This window comes from Myotis myotis, unplaced genomic scaffold (genome assembly GCF_014108235.1).
Source record: "Myotis myotis isolate mMyoMyo1 unplaced genomic scaffold, mMyoMyo1.p scaffold_m19_p_12, whole genome shotgun sequence".
Lineage (NCBI taxonomy): Eukaryota > Metazoa > Chordata > Mammalia > Chiroptera > Vespertilionidae > Myotis > Myotis myotis.
Window position 1 is genome coordinate 39,530,097 of NW_023416316.1, and position 20,524 is coordinate 39,550,620.

The 20,524-nt window shown below is 38.0% G+C and overlaps 1 protein-coding gene across 4 annotated transcripts in view; it reads right to left on the bottom strand.

Annotated features, from left to right (window-relative positions):
• The window catches only part of LOC118667456 (cytochrome P450 1A4-like), a 33,509-nt gene extending 13,464 nt beyond the window's left edge, over window positions 1–20,045 (bottom strand). The window contains exons 1-7 of one of the 4 annotated variants that reach the window (XM_036330830.1): window positions 19,866–20,043; window positions 16,072–16,910; window positions 14,426–14,549; window positions 13,860–13,949; window positions 13,655–13,775; window positions 11,605–11,691; window positions 8,451–8,992 (exon numbers count right to left, since the gene is read on the bottom strand). In XM_036330830.1, the coding sequence (XP_036186723.1) occupies window positions 8,695–8,992; window positions 11,605–11,691; window positions 13,655–13,775; window positions 13,860–13,949; window positions 14,426–14,549; window positions 16,072–16,893 (1,542 nt within the window). In that variant the 5' untranslated portion in view covers window positions 16,894–16,910; window positions 19,866–20,043 and the 3' untranslated portion in view covers window positions 8,451–8,694. Of the gene's footprint in view, window positions 1–8,450; window positions 8,993–11,604; window positions 11,692–13,654; window positions 13,776–13,859; window positions 13,950–14,425; window positions 14,550–16,071; window positions 16,911–19,865 lie in introns of those variants that run through there. The other 3 variants (XR_004971272.1, XM_036330832.1, XM_036330831.1) reach the window with 3 other exon arrangements.
• Between the last annotated feature and the right edge of the window lie 479 nt (window positions 20,046–20,524).

Here is a 20,524-nt window from a genome sequence, read left to right on the forward strand (position 1 = left end):
TCCCATTCCAGACACTGAAGAAGCTAAGCAGGCACCGCTGAAACCTTCTATCCTCCAAGGGTGTCAAACTCTCTTCCCAAGGTGCTGAATTTCTAAACTGCTCTGCTCTCACCTCCTCTGAGATGGCAAAACTCCTTGGGAATTCCAGACCACTGAAAGTCAAAAGGTCAGGCATAACAGTAGGAGACCGGAAACCCGGTGAAGCCCAGTAAGTATGGAATGCTAGAAAATAGTGCAAAACAGGCCAAGCAGGCTCAGAAGAGTCAGAGAATAAAAACTCCTTAGCAGAGCGACCAGCTGTGCAAAGAGGTATTGGCAGAACTACACAAATATATACTTGCTCCAAAAAAAGCATTCAACCTGTTAAAGACGTTTCACAAACAGAGAAAATTGCATATTATGTACACACACACACACACACACACACACACACACACACATCATTATTTGCCTCTACCTTTAAAGAGCTTCTAAAGTTCGAAGTCATATTTTAGTCAATTTTTTTATGTTTGGCATCTAAAGTCCTGGCTTATAGTAGGCACCTTAAAACATTCATTAAAAATGAAATTAAGTGTTATGGAGGTGTGTAGAGCTTCTTAACCAATCAGTGAATAGTCCCAGACTTTTAACATTTTATACAGTTTTTTTCTCTTTCCTTGTTCTCAGTTGTCAGCTTTTGTTTTAATTTCAATAACTCAGAACTCACGTACCTCATGTTTTAACTCAGTTTGTCTATTGAAGATTCACTTCTCTCTAGACCAAACCCCTGAGTTTTATGATTCTTGCCATCCTTAAACTTTTCTTCATCTTTTATATGAGTTCACAGAAGAAGAAGGAATTTATAAGCTCAAAGGAATGCAATGTTATAGTTAGAGCATAAACCTAAACTGAAATTTTTAAAAAATAATTTTTGGTCAGCATTCTATTTACATGTAACATACTTTTCATGTCAGCATATATATATATATATATATATATATATATATATATATATATATATATATAAATTCTTTATTGTTTAAAGCATTACATATAGTATTACATATGTCTCCTTTTTCCCCCATTGACCTCTCCCCAGCCACCCCCACCCCCCCACACATGCCCTCACCCCCCCCCCCCAACCTGCCCAGTGTCTGTGTCCATTGGTTATGCTTATATGCATGAATACAAGTCCTTTGGTTGATCTCTTACCCTTCCCTCCCCCCCACACCTGCCTTCCCTGTGAAGTTTGACTGTCTGTTCCATTCTTCTCTGTCTCTGGATCTATTTTTGTTCATCAGTCTATGTTGTTCATTACATTCCACAAATGAGTGAGATCATGTGATATTTATCTTTCTCTGACTGGCTTATTTCACTTATCATAATGCTCTCCAAGTCCATCCATGTTGTTTCGAATCATAAGAGTTCTTTCTTTTTACATCAGCATAGTATTCCATCATGTAGATGTACCACAGTTTTCTAAACCATTCATCTGCTTATGGGCACTTAGGCTGTTTCCAGATCTTAGCTATGGTGAATTGTGCTGCTATGAACATAGGGGTGCATATATCCTTTCTGATTGGTGTTTCTGTTTTCTTGGGATATATTCCTAGAAGTGGGATTACCAGGTCAAATGGGAGTTCCATTTTTAAGTTTTTGAGGAAACTCCATACTGTCTTCCATAGTGGCTGCACCAGTCTGCATTCCCACCAGCAGTGCACGAGTGTTCCTTTTCTCCACATCCTCCGCAGCACTTGTTTGTTGATTTGTTGATGATAGCCATTCTGACAGGTGTGAGATGGTACCTCATTGTCATTTCGATTTGCATTTCTCAGATGATTAGTGACTTTGGGCATGTTTTCATATGTCTCTTGGCTTTCTGTATGTCTACTTTTGAAAAGTACCTATTTGAACATAATCATTGAAAGCATACATGTATGATTCACAGAATAGCGAATTTTGTGTTTGTTATTCCCATGTATGTGTTTATTCTGTGACTATACATATGTATGTATATGCATATATACTGGTATACACATATATATGTATATGCATGTATCCACAGCAGTACTTTTCATTTATTAAAAATATTTATATAAATAATGTCTAGATACAGAGGCAGAGCTGCCTCAAACAGATTGTCAAACTGCAGCGGGAAGGCCGGGGAGGGTTGGGGGGCAGGAGGTAGGAGGGTAAGAGATCAACTAAAGGACTTGTATGCATGCATATAAGCATAACCAATGGACATAAGACACTGGGGGATAGGGGAGGCTAGGGGACTGTCTAGGGCGGGGGGATAAAATGGACACATATGTAATAACCTTTGTAATACTTTAAGCAATAAATTAAAAAAGAAAAAGAAAAGAAACTTCAAAAAAAAATTTATATAAATAATGTCTTCAGCACATGCATTCCTATGAGGCACTCTTTTTTTGCTGAACGTGATTTGGAGTTTTAGCCATGTAAATTCATGTTACACTAGTATATTTGTTTATACTAGTGTAGAACATTCCATTATATGACTACAACATAATTACATTTATCTAGTATGTTGTTTATGAACATTCAGTTGTCTCCAATTTTTTAGTATTCCAAAAATAACACCACAAAAGCTATAGTGGACAATGTGTGCTTTCTTATGAATGTGCATCTTCAAGTTTAATAAAAATTTCCAAATGGTTTATTAAAAATTTCCAAATTTTATATTGGTTTTACCACTTACACTGCAAACAAGAGTGCATATTCTCATTTCTCCAAATACTCACCAGCATTTGTATTGTCAGACTTTTAAAATGTTACCAGTTTCCTATGTGTGAAACGGTATTTTAGTTTGATTTAATACGTACGTTATTACTAAGGTGGGTAACATTTCATGTTTGTTGGCTCTTCATGTTTCTGCCTGTTCATAAACTTTGCCTGTTTTGAAGAGGGGAACTGCTGATTATCTTTTTCATATTGATTTGAATAAATTCTTTTTAATTCTGGATACTACTTTGTTTTCTGTTACAGGTTTTGCCAATATTCTTTCCTATTCCATGGGTTGTTTTTACTTTTGTTTATTGAGCCTTTTATTGAGCAGAAATTTTAAATTTCAATGCAGTAAAATGGATTAAGATTTTTCTTATGAATTGTTATGTTCTGTATTTTGCTTAAAAATCTTTTCTTACTGTTTAAACATTTTCTTCTAAACATTTCAATGTTTAGTTTTTCTCATTTAGGTATTTAATATATCTGAAATTGATTTCCTGAAGGGAACATATTTCAATTACTTCTTATAAAGGTAGCTGATTTCATAGATCCATCCTGCTGATTGATATATATCACTTTTAGATTTCTGGTGCGGGCGGGGGGTGGGAAGAGGGGCAGACAAAGAGGCAAACTTCTAAACTCTTCATCCTTACTTCAACTAGGAGAACAATTTTACATGTTCAGATGCCATACAAATTTCCTTTGAATTAAGGAATATACTCTGAAGCCACTGCCATCATGGAAACTATACAAGCTCTGAATTGAGTTTGATAGAGATTTTCATCCTAGATTAAATTCTTTTCAGCAGAGTGATCTTGGCTATATTATTTATCTTTCTGGGCCTCCTTTTCTGTAAAAAGATATTCATCCCTAGTCCATGGTTTGTGTCAAAATTAATCATTTCAAAATACGTACTACATTGCCTGACGCACAGAAGATATTCAAAGACTTTATGGCTTTTGTCTTTGGCAGTGAAACAGCAGTACCTTGAGAGAACTGCAACAAATCAAGATGAATGCTTGTTTCTCTAATTTTAGCATAACACAGGGAAGATAAAGAAGGATAAATAGCCCAGATTTTGGAAAACAACAATGAATATCTGTTATATTATAAGATCAGGCTTTTCCCCCATTAGGTCCTAAGATTAGCCCTGAATGAAGTTAAAGTTTTTACTTTTGTCATCCTTGGTAAAGTTGAATCCTACGGTAGGAAGTGAAGATCCAGGAGTTATATCTGGGGCAAGGGTCAGAAGCTAAACCACATCTCTCTAGGACTGTGAGAAGGTTTCTTTGTTTTACTAGCCTCAGAGTTTGCAAACGTTGGAGTGAACAGTTCTAGTGGGGACTGGAACAGTGCTGTGGGTACAGGATGGAGGAACCGCACCTGTTCACAGGGAGTGGATGAGGTCCTGGGACAGTGTGGGCCAGGCAGGAAATGACAGGACATTGTTTTCTGGTGTGTGTGTGTGTGTGTGTGTGTTCCTTTTCAATATGCCTAAACCTTCAAGCAAGCCTTCTTCAAAATTACTACTCTCAGTTACACAATTTAAAAATAGGTAAATCCCTGAAACCCATCCTTGGGTGTAAACATTATAGGGTGAAAGCGGGAATCCCTTCTCTCCATCAGAGTGGCCAGAAGTGACAGCTGCCATTGGACAACAAATGTTCCTGGTGAGCCAATGACAAGGTCAGCTGCTGTGTGTGTTGGCAAGATGAAGAGGTCAAATTGGGAGAAGCAGTGACTTTTTGGGACACAATTGAGATGTTGCCCTTGGAAAGTTTACTAAGTGCCTAGGGCACACTTGAGCAGTGGTCCTGGGGAAAGAGTTAGGGGGCCAATTTCCAGCTGGAATCTGGTGCCATAAAAATGTTAGTTAAGGAAAAAAAAAAAGAATGAAGGGCTGATTTGAGACCTGGAGTTACAGTTTAAAGAAGTATGAGAAGATGGGACAGATTTTCAGCCTGAGATGTAGGTAACAAGGTAAACGTCAAAATATAAGCAGAGATGCCACACATACTACCCATACTAGAAAATCTCAGACACTTGCTTTTGCAAAGATTTTCCTGCCCTCCTACTAGATCCATTTGTTTAATCATGAATTCATTTCCACATTTACTGGACAAACATTTATGGATTTTCTGCTATGTGCCTGACACAGTACTGGGGACTGGAGATACTGGGGAAGCCGAACAGACTTGGCCCTGCATTTGTGGAGCTCGCAGGGAGTAGGGATGTTCACATTAACATAATGAGTGAAACCAGGCACTGGGGCAGGGATGGAGGGTGTGGTCAAGGGTCCATCAAGGAGGACAGCCCTGGCAGTAAATTTAGAAATAAATGTCACAATAAAGCCCGAGAAAGATAAAATTATGTTTAGCAAAGGCATTTGGAAACATCAGCAACTCAGAAATACTTTTCTTAAGATCCATTAATATGAGCGTGTTGGAACTCGATCATCTCACTTAGCTGGAAAATTCGTTCATGTAACATGTTTCTGTCCATAAGGTTAGCAGATAAAGGCAACAGTGTTGTGTACATGTGTGGAGTTTACTGTTGGTGGGGCCTGATCGTCATACTGAATTCAAGTAAATGGTAAACTGTCCTTTGTAAACAACATGATGAAGGGTGGAAGGAGACCTATCAACTTCTATGATGTTTATTTATTTAGGTTTTCTCAATGTTAAAAATGTGTCATAGAGAATCAGTTGCCTGAATCCTGCATTTCATTCATATCTAAAGAGAAGGCCAATGGTGCATTCCCCCGCAGAGAATTTGTTTCTATATCTTGTTAAGCCATAAAACAGCTCTTGTTCAGCTATTTCTAATTCACAGTATACACAGATTTTTTGTTTGTTTAAACTATGAATCTTAGATTTTCTGGGAAAGTGCGTGTGAATCCAAAAAATCATATTGTGTATCCACCCCTGTGGAGGCCTGGAATATCTGTAGATTTTATAGTCTAATGAATAATTATGTAGATAGTAAAATCCCCAAAGACCTCTTCTGCCTCTCAAAAATGGTTATGATTTCTTATTCTCTCATGTGGATTGATAGCACACCTGCATCATAGGTTTAGCAGGAAAGCAGTTAGAGAATTGCAATGTGGGAATATATAAATGCTTTTATAAATTTTGGTGCAAGTTTTCTTTTTTGAAGAGCCCCTCATTTGCATCATTCATCCGGTAATGTCTCTAGGCTGGTCTTGTCTGTCAGATGTAACCATGAGCCCCAGGGAACTGTAGCTACAAGGAGGACACTGAGCAATAAGTAGCCATATATACTTGTGTGTAGCAAGCTATCTAATTCCTATAACTCTGTTCAGTTTTTGGACTTCATATACAATGACTTTGAAGACTTAATTCATCTTGCTTTATCACTGATGCACATATCCACATATTATCAACAGCTCTATAGTCACAATGCATTTTTGTATCATTTCCAGCTGGTAATTTAAAGTGTTTATGTTAATAGAAATTATTTTTTTAAATATATTTCTTTATTGATTTTAGAGAGGAAGAAAGAGGGAGAGACAGAAACATCAATGATGAGAGAGAATCATTGATCGGCTTCCTCCTGCACACCCCCCACTGGGGATCGAGCCCACAACCCAGGCACGTGCCCCCAGCTGGAATTGAACCCAGGACCACTCAGTCCACAGGCCGACGCTCTGTCCACTGAGCCAAACTGGCCAGGGCAATAGAAATTATTTTGATATAATATTTTGGTACACTGCATTACTCCTGATTATATTTCATAAATTATCACTTCAGGATAAGCGAACACATATAATTAAAAATAATTTGTCTTTATATATTAAATGACAAAAAAAGTCATTCCTACTTTGCTTTTACACTTTTCCTATTTTATTCTTGTCCATGTTTCTAAAAAGACATATAAAGCAAACTTATGAATTGTACAAAAAGCCCAATAACACACCATTTAATTATGCCTCAGCAGCATAGTAAAAGTGAAAATTAGCATTTTACAATACAGTGTGTTAAAATAAAAGTACTCGATCATATATGCTTGCTGTTAAAAAAAGAAGTTAGAAAAATACAATTCTTTAAAGAAAATAACCAGATAAACCGAAGATTCTTGTAGTGTTCTGGTCATCCCATTATTGTTGAGTAAACAGAAGATTTGACAGTTTCTTTCAGAAAAAAAGGCAAAATAGTTTCTATTTGACACACTGTCATGAGGACAATATAAATAATTTCAAAAGCTTTCACAAAAAAAGAGACAAGCAACCCAATTTGTTTATTCCCAAGGATAATGCTGAGTTTATTTATATTTGAAAAGAAAGACTAAGTCCCGAATGTAATCCTCCATGTCTCTGAATTGTTTGACTTTGCTTCTATTGCAGCAATCCGGTCAGCAGGGTCATTACCGAGAGGCGATCCCGCCCTAAGGGCCTCCCATTTAAATCAGACAGCAGCTGGGTTTCTAAAGTCCTTTAGCATGCAGATCCCCTTACAGCTTTAGTCTGGGTTTCACTGCTTCTGCTCCTTATATGCCTTAGCTCCTCAACATTTTTAATTAAAGAAGCACGCACATAAGCTGAGCACTACACTGAAAGGTATTTGTAAATAATTGCTATCTTTTCTTTCATGTTATTGTGGGTTGCATTGTGCCCCTTCCCCCCGCCCAGAATTCATATGTTGAAATACCAACCCTCAGTACCTCAGAATGAAATTGTATTTGAATGTAAGGTCTTTAAAGAGATAAGTTCAAATGAGGCGGCCGTAGGAGGAGGCTCTAATATAGTATGACTGGTGTCCTTATAAGATAAAGGACAGACACAAGGGGTGTTTGCACACAGAGAAAGGCCATGTGAGGACATGATGAAAAGGTGGCCATCTACAAAAGAAGAGAGGCCTTGAGAGAAAGCAACCCTGCCAACACCTCTAGGACTGTGAGAAAATAAGTTTCTGTGTTGAAGCCACTCACACCGTGGTATTTTGTTATAGCAGCTCTAGCACACTAATACACACATATATTTAGTAGGTAGCAAAAAAAACAAAAAAAATGGATAGCATTATAAAAACATCAGTTTGCTCTGATGTTAAATTCTTAATACAGAAAACATAAGAGCTGATATAAAAATGGATTTTGAATAAATGACTTCTTATGACCTTTTCTCCACCTCTCTAAAGCTAGCTCAGCTCTTCTAGCCGGCATGGCTCAGTGGTTGAGTGTCAACCTATGAACCAGGAGGTCATGGTTCCCAGTCAGGGCAAATGCCTGGGTTGTGGGCTCGATCCCAAGTGTGGGGCATGCAGGAGGCAGCCAATCAATGATTCTCTCTCATCACTGATATTTCTCTCTCTCTCTCTCTCTCTCTCTCTCTCTCTCTCTCTCTCTCTCTCTCTCTCTTTCCCTTCCTTCCTGAAATCAATAAAAATATATTTTAAAAAAAAATTAGCTCAGCTCATCTATCCCCACCACAAAATGTTCTCTGCTCTTCTAGGCCACTCTAGCTCCCTTTTCTGGACCCCTTCAGCACCTTTTCCCTAGACCACTGGGAAAATACATACGTAACATCAGAACCTTGTTCTTATTGTGAACCTTATATTTAAAACTCATGAAAACATACCCATCTATTTGAAGCTGGTGTAAAGGAAGGAAGACAGGTCCTCCTAACCTCCTTGTCTAATCCACCACTCATTTTTTCCTTCCTTTCTTGTTCACAGTGGCCCCTGGGACACCATCACATGAGACATAGGTTTAAAATTCCTGAGTGACATCACACTTTATTATTATCTTAAAATAACCTTAGGAGACTTGATCTCTCATATTAGAACTGAGGCTACACCACACTTTAAAAAAGACTTCCTATATTATGATGACAGAAAGAAGAACTGAACTAATAGCACAGCATAGGGTGCAACCTTTAAATTGCTTATTAAATGAATATGAATCACATAATATTTCTGACTTGCATCAGAAAGCCGCCACCAGTCTGAGAATCTAAGATGCACTATCAGCGGAACGGGGCTCTGCTTGGAGCTGGTACGGTTTGGGCTTCATGGCCAAGCCATACGTGGGCGTCAGGTCCAGCTCGGCCCTGGGGCATTTGTTCAGCTTGAGCTGTTGCAGAACCATGGTGACGAAAAGGAAAACCTCATTCCGAGCAACGTCTTCCCCCAGACACTTCCGGATCCCCATTCCAAATATCAGGACCTTGTCCACAAGACTCTTATTCAGTTCCCTGTTTTCGTTTAGAAATCTCTCAGGACTAAATACATTGGGATTATCCCAGATAGTTCTGTGTAAAATAGACAAAAGTTACATTTTATAAAGGAATTGTTTTATCATTTTGCCATTCTTGCCAACTTCCCCACAATAACTTTGTTTTGCATAAAATGTTTTATTTATGTTTGGAATAGTGTAAATATTCATACGTATGTACATATAGGTACATATATATAATTATAGAGGTATATCATTATTATGAATTTATGTATATATACTCTTTAAATTTATTGACAAGTTTAGTTACCTTAAAGAATTAATACAATTTTTCCTAGTTTATATTAAAATGACTTCTGCTTCATTAAATAGTGAATAAAATGCTTGGAAATTTATTTCAATTTTTTAATGAAGAATTCTACAAAATTCTCATACAAATATTCCAAAATTTGGGTATAAATAACAAGGAATAAATATTCAATCTCCTTTGTTTTAGGTGGTACCTCTCACTCTGGTACCAATAGGTTTAGGAAAAGGCCTTCGCCCATCATCACAGAGCAGCCAGGTCACCTGCCAGCAGCTCTGACTGAGGGTTGCCCACAGTCCCCAACTGCTGTGCATCTGGTGCTCTCTTCTCCCCCACTCTTGTCTCAGGCACCATATCTGCCTTGTCTATGACAACTCCTGCTAGTACGTTTCCTAACACACCCTCAGCCATATATCAGGGACCCACTTGACTTTACCAAGAACTGGGCCTTTTTGTGTATTGATGTCATTCTCTTTCTAGCAGAACATTTGTTTTTTTTCTGCGCCAAAGGTCATAGCCCTGAAGACCTACAAGTCGTACTCAGTCCTCCAGTAAATTTTGTTTGCTCTCATAATCTTTCAAAAATAATTCATTGCTGCAGACATTTAAACATCAGAAGACTCCACGTGAAAATTTCCATTTCCAAGTTCTGTCTTATCGAACGAGCTGACAATGCTGGGACAAGGTCCTGCTTGTCTTCAGTTTACTGAGCGGAATGAGGGATAGCAGGTGACTGCTCCTCACGGCGCCAACAAGGGCGATTCTCTCATTGTTGGTGTTTTCCACTGCTCAGTAGGTGCCTAAGTTTGTGAGCTTTGTTTAAGCTAAATAGGAATAATTTCCCCATGATATCAGTCTTGAACCACATACTCATTTAGTTCAATAAGTGCCTCAATACAAACAGTATTTCTTTATAAGCACCTGTGTTAACACAGCTTGTTTGAACATTACTCAATATTCAATATAATCACAGGTTCCTAGGCTACTAGAACACTTCAGGCACTTGGGATAGTGCTAACTGAGAACAAATGCCATTAAATTTACATTGACTATATTTTTCTTGTAGTGGGTTTTTAAATGCTTAATTTTTATTTAGCATGATCACTGGATGTGAACAGTGGAGGTGTCAACCTTTCTGACAATAGATTTTGCAGTGGGACAGCCTGTGCAGTGAATGTGCTATTAGGTCTACATGGTAATCAACCTCTCTCCCAAATAGCCTGGAGCATGAGACATCAGTCAGAGGAAATCTTGGGTGAAGACAAAGAAGTTGTACCGAGTGCTCTGTATACCGCCCACTGAGTGCATAAGAATGCAATCTCTACCAGTTTACTGGAGACAGTAAGCCCCAACCACATGGAGCATCCAATTTCCATTAATCAGGATATACACACTGAATGTGGGCCCTGCTTCTGCTACTTGCTGCACATGTGACGTTAGGCAATTCATTTCATTGGATTGAGTTTCTTCAGTTGTCAAATTGGGATCATGGTAGCACCATGCAGAGGGTTATTGTTGAGGTTCAGAGGAGGTACTTAAAGGTTTTGTGCCCAACACACACAGTAGGGTCTATAGATATTAGATGCCATCATCATCATTCCCATCACTGCTAACACCACTACCATCATCTTCTTTTAAAATTGTGTGAGGTATCTTCATCCCTGTTCTCCCTTTTAAGGCTAATATGGATGAGACTCTAGCTGTATTTTACTTGCAAATATTTATTGAGTGGCTACTATGTGCCAGGCATTGGTCTAGGTGCTGAGGTAGAGGAAAACCAAACAAAAGAAGGAAAAATCCCTGCTTGGTCTTTCTAATTCTGTTGGGGGATTTCACGCTGCATTTCAAACATCAGCTAGCCATAACCTTGCAGAGGGTGAGCCCTTGAAGTCCTTGGCCCACATCTCCCCAAAAAGCTCACTTTTGAAATTGAATTTGCCCTGAATGAATTTGTATTAAGATATCATATTTCCTGCCGGGCTGGCGTGGCTCAGTGGTTGAGCGTCAACCTATGAACCAGGAGGTCATGGTTCAATTCCTAGTCAGTGCACATGCCTGGGTTGCAGGCTTGATCCCCAGTGGGTGGCATGCAGAAGGCAGCCGATCAATGATTCTCTCTCATCATTGATGTATATATCTTTCTCTCCTTCTTCCTTCCTCTCTGAAATCAATAAAAATATATTTTAAAAAACACATATCACCCTTCCTATTATCAGTGAGAATAGAAAACTGAATTTCCTTATAATTTATTTCAAGAGAAATATAAGTAATGAACTTTGGCTAAGAATGTGTATCTTTTTCTGATTAATAAATAGCAAACAAACAGCCAAACAAATTTAGCCGTCTCCCCCCCCCAAAAAAAAATAATTTTGGTGACTTACTCATCATGATTTACTTGATACATGTTAATAAAGATGCACGTATTCTTGGGAATGAAATAGCCATTCAGAGTAGTGTCTGCTGTGGTACTGGGAAAGCAAAATACATCCTTATCATTACAGCACATCCTATAGTTCAAATGACCCACCCCTAAACTGCTACCCATAATTAACAGACTATATTTATTGTCTTTTTAAAAACTATAATGATATGAAATCTTTATAAATCTTCATTCTTTCATCTTCCATCTTCCACCTGTTGTCAAGTTAGTAATTTATTCTTTTTCTTGTATTTGTGAAACATATTGAGCATTTAACATATTTAAGGCATTGCTATGAGCTAAAATCTCAGTGGAAAATGATCTCAATATTTCTATGACAAAGTTGCTCATATGTAGACACATCAAATTGTATCAGGAGCCCTGGTTAGTGTGGCTTAGTTGGTTGGGCATTGTCCTGTGCACCAAAAGGTTGCTGGTTTGATTCTCAGTCAGGGCACATGCCTGTATTGTGGGCTTAATCCCCCAGTAGGGGACCTGTAGGAGGCAGCTGATGAATGATACACTCTTGCATGGATGTTTCTCTCTCTACTTCTACCTTCCTCTCTCTCTAAAAAAACAATCAATTAAAAATTATAGCAGGGAACTAAAGGGAAATTACAAAGCACTTTCTGCATGTCCAATGTGATTTGACTTTTATTAATAAATAAAGAAAAAATCCAAGGAGCAATGGAATTGGAACTAGGAAATCTGAACTCGAAACACTGCTTACAGGGAACTACTGGGCAAATCTCATATCGACTCTATGATTTCATTTCCTGGCTGTGAAATGGCATTATTTGTGTTGGATGATCTCTAAGTTGTCTCTAGATGAATAATCTATTTTCTAGTCCCATACTCAGTTATGCAAACTGTATACTTTTGTCCTTTATACTTCTGTAATTACGCATGGATCATGGTATATCTCCATATGGCATTAAATCATGGTATGGTTCCATATAGCACTCACTAACTGCCTAGATGGCCCCAACACTCACTTCTGCCCCAGAGGAGCAGCAGTGACATTTCAATTTGACGAGTTTGAGAGGAGATGCTAAACACATTTGGCTTAGCTACTTCTGGGCTCTCTCTTCTGATGAACCAACCTGTAGAAATGTACATTTCATCTATAATCAGTGATGGCCTGAGCTTGGAGACGCAGACATGCAGTCTCCCCTGCAGTTGTCCACCCTTGCCAGAGACTGAGTGGCAAAGTATGTCTAATTCAGGTGAGAAGTATGAGCAAGCCTATTTGGTCCAGCTCTAGGCTGAAGGCACTACCTACTGCTGTGCCAAGAACCATAACTACATCAGCTTCCTGAGGTGAGAGACATCCCCACTCCTTCACTATTTAAGGATGGGAAAAGGAAAAGCATTAAGAATTGCATTTTTCTTTTTAATTGTGTAGAATGGTAATAGTTCAAACTACCAGAACTTTGCTTGTCCATATTCCTATTTAATAAAGCTTATCTACTTAATCTATACTGGCTTGCATTTGTGCACTAAAGAGTGTGGTATGAGATTCAATAAGCTTCCAAATATCTGTAAACGGAAACTCTGTTTAATTTATCTGTGGCAACACTGGCCTCCTGAGTCAATTGGCCAGCAAAATTCTAAGCTACTAAAAATGAAGCCACATCAGCAGGTGGCTAAGATGGCTCAGAGAAGAAGTTAAGTGAGTGTGTATGACACTTCATGTCCAAACACATATTATGTTTGTGTTATCCATTGTTTGGAACTTCGATAGCCTTCTTTCCCCTTAAACAGTACATATAAGATGAAAAATAGCGACATCATAGTTTGGTTATGAAAACATTCGCAACATATGCTCTTTTTCTATGTAAGAATTTCATTAGAGAATTTAAAAATAGAAAGAATTAAGATTTAAAATAATAGCAAAATAATATTAACATAATACGTATTTTAAAGGACCTAAAGTATTCTAAGGCCTTAGATTCCTCATTCCCCCTCAACCTGCCATTGGTTGCTGCTTCAGAGGAGAATCGTTTGCTTACCAATGTGGAATAGTAAAAGGAATAAAGGAGGCATGTCTGAACACTTCATTTATGAAAGCTTCTGTGTAGGGTAACATTTTCCTGTCCTCAAATCTGGGTGGCTTTAGACCAATGTTTCCATCTGAAAGAAGAGGTAGTTTTTATAAAAACTTCATAATAAAAATGACAATTGTAAGAATTATATTTTCATCTGAAAATATGTTACCAATTTCTTCTTGAATTCTGGCTTGAATTTCTGGGTAGTGTATCAAATAAAGAAAGCTCCAGTACAGGCATGTTGATACAGTTTCAAACCCTGAAAAAGGAATGAGACAAAATGCCCTGAAGAAAATCATTAGCAACATTTGTATCTTCAATTTGCTTCATATTTGAATATTATGAATCTAGAGAAAAGAATCTAAATATAACTGAAAATCAATAAACTCACAATAAAGTAATTATTATACAGTAAAAGTTTTTTTCAGAATATAGGCTTAACCTCTCATTGATTAGTATACTCACTATCAGAACAGAAAACAATAAGTGCTGGTGAGAATGTAAAAAAATGGAATTCTCATGCACTATGGAAAGTAGTATGGAGGTTACTCAGAAAATATAAAGAAATTATCATAGAATCCAGGGATCCCATTTCTAGGTATACAGAGTGAGGTAACTATACAAAATGGCCTACATCAAAAGGAGGAAATACTCTAAACTGTAAGTAGTAGAACACACACAAAAATTGCAATTAGACCTTATTCGCCTTACATACTGACAAATACTTTCACATACCAGCTCCAAAGATGTCATTCACAGTGCTTATGATTTCATCGTCATTTAAGGTGGCTGTTTTGGTAGTGGCATATTTTTTATGGCATGTATTAATCAGAGCATCAGTAATGTCTCGCATATGGTCCTGAGGAGACAATTCTTAGTATGATTATTGATCCCTACCTACATTTCATATCACAGATGAATCTCATGTACCATGTTATGTAAAATGAACTCATTTTAAGGTTTTTCAAGAATTTTCTAGAAACTGCCGACAAACTTAATGAGACCCTCAAGAAATCTAATGAGACCCTCGAGGTTGTGATAAAGGTCCAACTAGAAATTAAGCATACACTGACTGAAATAAAGAATATTATACAGACTCCCAACAGCAGACTAGAGGATCGCAAGAATCAAGTCAAAGATTTGAAATACGAAGAAGCAAAAAAATAAAAATAAAATAAAATAAAATAAAATGAACTCAATTCACTTAGGAATATAAAGACTATAGTACACCATTTAAAAACTTGCAATTTTGCTTGTCAATGGTAATGCTCAATTTTAAAAGTATGTAGAATTAAAAAAAAGTTATCAAACTCAATTTTCTTCTTAAAATTTCTTTCAATAAATAAAAAAGTCCTTATGCTGGAAGCACAGTTAGAAAAATTAAAGATTACCTTACTCTAGGGAAATTGCTAGACAAGGAATACAATACGAGGTTTCCAAACCCATTCTAAGAATTTTACTGTAATCACCATGCAAGAAGAGATGAGGCTAAAGTAGGTTAGGGAACAGGAAGAAAATTTATGACTCTATAAATTCTTTTACTTACTGTATTTTTTCTAATTTTCTGATGGGTACCTTGAAACAGATTGTTTACTGCCTTTTCTTTTTCATTGGAAGGGTCTTAATTCCTTACATCTCTTCATTTGTTCAACTATGCACCTTTTCTTTTTAATTTTTTTTTTTTCATGATGCCATCATCTCAGCAAATTGGCCTCCAAGAGCTAGGATACTTTCTAGTCACACCTATTTCATGAGAGAAATTTACTCTTCTCTGGACCATCAAATTTAGCCAAAAAGATTGAGTGGACTCACAAAAGTCCACTTCTGTCACCTCAAGAAATTTTCTATCTACATGTATTTGATCTCAAAGTTCATTTCCATATATTAAAAGGACTCAAATAGGAAAAGAGGGTAACTTTGGAAGCTTCCAATACAATATTCTTTGTAATTATTCAAAACACTCTCTGAAAAAAAAATATGCTGATACTTTTAAGACCTCATAATTTCAGATGTAAAATGAAAGAAACAAAATCATTAGTTCATTTCTTCAAGGAACTCACCTCCATGCTCATCATTCATCAGCCAACTATAGATTCATAATTCAAGTATGTACCTTATCCACACACTAGGGAAATTTCTAAGGTCTCAAAGAATTAAAAACTCTTCTTAAGTTCTCTACATGAGAACTAAATAATGCTGCCCTATAATCTCACTGACTGGAACTCACATTTCCTAATAGTTTTGGTAAGGGTCATTATGGCAAAATTACAGTGAAAGAGCCAGGGAAGAATACATATAACTTTCTGGGTACTCAACACATCTCATCATTATCTTTTGCTTCTCAACAAATCCCTCGTTCTGGCATGGATTTAAATTCTTACCTTATCATACGTAGTAAGATGATCTTGTACGTGTAGTGTAATAAACTCATTCAGGGCCCGATAAAACACTCGAGGAGCATTTATAATCCGCAGTGGAAGGTAGCGAAAACATGGTATGAAATCGGCGGGATTAGCTACACTGGAAGCCTTGAGTAAATCATCATTAGTTTTAACTATCCTAATAAACTCCTCATCACTATGGTCATACCTCTTGCCAAAGCAAAGGGCACAGACAACATTGGCCACTGCACATGTGATGGCATTTCTGGGATCAAAGCTACCCTTCTTCGAAGTCAACTCTGCAAAGACTTGCACCAGCTCAGAAACTTCCTCGATGACCTGTTCCTCAAGCAAGCAAGAGCAGGTGGAGGATTTTGCTTCTGCTTTAGAAAAAGTTCTTAAAGCACTGGACGCTATTTTCTTATGAAGTTTCCAACTCTCTCCATAATTGACTGAAAATGAAAAACTCTTCCCTTCTGCCAGAAAAGAAAACGTATGCATGTTAGGTCTGCCTGCAAAATGCTCTCCATCCTTCAGGAGTACATGCTTCACCATTTCCATTCCATTCACCACCACGACGGGCACCACGCCAAGTTTGATGAGAAAGACGTCGCCATATTTCTTCCTCATCTCTGTGAATGTCAGGAAAGGATGGTCTCCAAGCTGAAGAAGATTTCCTATGAGGGGGAAGGACCACGGGCCAGGAGGAGATAGCTGCCTTCTCCGCTTACTCATGAGGGCTCTCACAAAAACAAAAACTATCACCGAAATGATGAGAGAAGTAGTTACCTCTTCAGGAGTGATTGCCTTGTCCAATATCATTTTCAAAAATAAATACCCTAAAATAGAAACATATAAACCTTATTTTTGCCATGTCAAGCATAGACTAAGAGTCTTTCCCCCTTTGAACGTTTAAATGAAAAATACAGAAACTATTCTTAAACAATGTACTAAGAGGGCAAAATCAAATCCTTAAAAAATGCATTGTACCTTTATTCCAGTTCTATTATTTTTACAATTCTAAACACCAGACCAAATCATTTCCTGTCAGTCATTGACATGATAGACAGGAGAAGAGGACAATTTGATGTAGAAAGCACCCTAGTTTTTGGGAAAGGGATTGAGGCTATAGAAGTTTATCTCATGCTCATTATTAGCTGATGATCTTCCTCCTGTCACTTAATCGAAGTTTGTCCCAGGCTTCTTATCAAAGTATCCTACCCATGCATTCTTTCAACCTACATTTATTGACCCTACTGCATGCCCCCCTCCACCAATGTCAGGCACTAAAAATACGAAATTTCACCTACTAATGAGGAAACTACGTAAACAGAGATAAAATTACAAAGTAGAAAATGCTATAGAGTTGAGTACAGAGTTGTCATTGTTTGAGGATCAAACTAAATAATTATTAAAAATAAGTGCTTAGTGAGTTACAGCCATTTAGTAGATATCTACTTGGTTGTCTGCCGAGCCTGTCCTTGGACTTCCTAGCCCACTTGTAAGCATGGCCTGTTGGTGCTATCCTGCTCCAAAACTTGCCCATGTAGCCACTGGTGGTTGATCCAAGAATGGGCCACTGATCCAAAATGAACCTTCTTTGGGAATATGGAATTGCAACTGTGAAAAATCATCCTCTTTTTGGCAGCTGTATCTACAAAATCTAAATCTATGATTTGGGGACTTTTAACCCACTAGGACAGTGGTCTGCAAACTCATTAGTCAACAGAGCCAAATATCAACAGTACAACGATTGAAATTTCTTTTGAGAGCCAAATATTTTAAACTTAAAATATATAGGTAGGTACATTGTTATTAACTTAATTAGGGTACTCCTAAGGCTTAGAAAGAGCCACACTCAAGGGGCCAAACAGCCGCATGTGGCTCGCGAGCCACAGTTTGCCGACCACTACACTAGGAGGACATGAGGAACTTTGGAAGCAGATCTTAAAAATAAATGGAGTAGAAAAGAAAAGAAAAGAAATAATAGACTGAGGGAGGTCTCATGACCTTGCATGCACGACTTCTTGCACCTTCATGAGATCTTGTTCTTGGACTGAGTTCTTTCCTGTTTAAACTAGCTACCATTTGTTTCTATTACTTCATCAAAGAGGGTCCTAACAAAAGAAAAAGTTTCATACACATGAGAATATATTTGTTAACTATTGCATTTTATAGTAACTATAGAAGGAATAAAAAACTTTCCCTTAAAAGCATACATAACTGAACTGTTGACCTTTCTCAAATTATTTATGGGACAAATAGGCAATATACTCGTTGTACAATGTAAATGCCTGGTTCTCACTTGATTTTCTAGACAATTTAAATGAACATGCAAGCAAACTGTTTTTACCTGTCTCACCTGATTGCTTCACTTTTCCAAGTTCACAGGAAAAATGCGGTTCCTTTTTTAGTAATCAGTGCCACTCCACTACACCACCTGGATTGGCCCTGATTACTAAAAAATGAACTTTGGAGTTAAAAGTGAGAGATCAACTTCTTTTACGGAAAAAAAAAAAGAACCTGAATACACATTTAAACTAAAAATAAAAAGGCAACAGAAACAAACCTGAATCTATAATCAATGCAACAGCCACAGTTTGAAAAATTTCATTTTCTCTGTGCAGAACGGAAAGAATGGGGGCTTCATTGTGTTTCTGCTTTGCAGTGTGCTGATTTTGCAAAGCCTCTTCCATTAAAAATAACTGTGACCATGTATCACACACTTACCATGTGCCAGACCCAGAACTCAGCATTAAATCTACATTGTCTTTCGAAACTCATACTTCTGTGAGAGTTATAAAGAAGCTTAGAGAGATAAAGTCATTTCCCCCATTTATTTCCCTTGTTTTTTGAGCTGAATAATGAATCATCAATTACCTCTGGCACTTGCTTTTTTACAAAATTTAATTTCTCTTGGGCATTCATCAAAATGCCAGTTTGCACATTGAGAACTATCAGTAGCATTTCCAAAGCAGACTGCTAAATAGGTGAGAAGGGGATGTATCTGGAAGAATTCTGGATCCTCATAAAGATGACTAGGTTTCCTGCTTCACTCCTCCCCTGTTTAGCTGTGGGACTTCTGTTAAATTACATCTTCCTTTTCCTCATTTTCCTCATCTATAAAATGACTACTTTAGACTGGAAGACTTTGAAGGCCCACTGTGGGGCAGAAGCACTAGTGTGAGTACAGGGTTAATTGCGCACCAATATTATGTTGCCAGAGTTTCCAGGCAGTTTACCATTCATCAACAAATGTAAACAACTGTGGTCACCCTGAGTTCTTTTTCAGCCCGGGCTCTTCTAGCTTCTTTCATTAAACTCTCTTTGGCAGCTTACCAGGCCCAGAAGCATTGCCAGCTTTCCCAGCAACTTTCTTGGAAAACTCTGAAGGCACATTCTGTTCCTGTTGTTTTGGGAGTGCATTAGGGCTGAGGACAGGGAGTAAAGGGTTCCCGAAGGGTGGGCTGCTACATCATCAAAGATTCAAGGGGAACTCTAGAACGACCCAGGTAAGAAAAGCATACTGATTCTCAAACTTGGACACACACATTAGACTTCCTCCCTTTCCCTCCCCCAACCGCAACCCGACCCCAAAAGCTATTAAACTATTGCAGTGGCCATATCCAACCAATTAAATTCAATCTCTAGAGGTAGATGCATTTTTTAAAAGCTCCTTAATATGACTAAGGGGCATTCTAAGCAGAGGACATTTTTTTTTTTGGAGGAAAAACAACCTGCTATGACATCAACAAATCCATTTAAACAAATTACAATGACGCTGGAAGGCTCACCTGTGCCAAGAGATCTTGCAGGTCAGTGTGAGGAATCTAGTGGAAGGATCTAATGATGGAGAAAGTTTTGGGAAAAGTTGATGGTATCCTGAGAAACAGAACAGTCTGGTTGCAGCAGTAGCAGCAGCAGCAGCCGCAGGCCTCGGGAAAGGCTGGGAGAGAACATTCTGGGAAGAGAACAGGAGGAGAGGACCTTGGACCCATGTGGGGAGGAGTTTGGAACTGGATTAGGGCATTTGAGAGCTGGGGGGAGGGATGGAGCAGCCTCTGTAGCCAGAACTGGATCCAGGAAGCTGTAGGATTCTAGTCTGAGTGGGAGAGGGACACAATGGAGCAAGGGGTTCTGAAAAAGAGGATGAGATAGAAATTGATCTTGGAAACAAGCAAGATCAATTGGGAAAGGGAGAATGGAAAAGCTGTCATTTTTAAATTGCTGGTGAGCAGCAGAGGTAAGGGCAAAAGATAGGCAGTAAGGAAGCAATGAGCAGGAAGGAAAAAGACAGTGGTACAGAGGCATTGCTTTGCTTTGAGTTTCAGGAAACCAGGAAAATGCACTGCACTCTAGGCAAGGAATGGGAGGAGGAGAGAGCTGGACTTAAAAATCTAGGAAACTTAGGTTCCCTTTCTCAGGTGGATTTGGTAGATTTATCAGGAGTCTT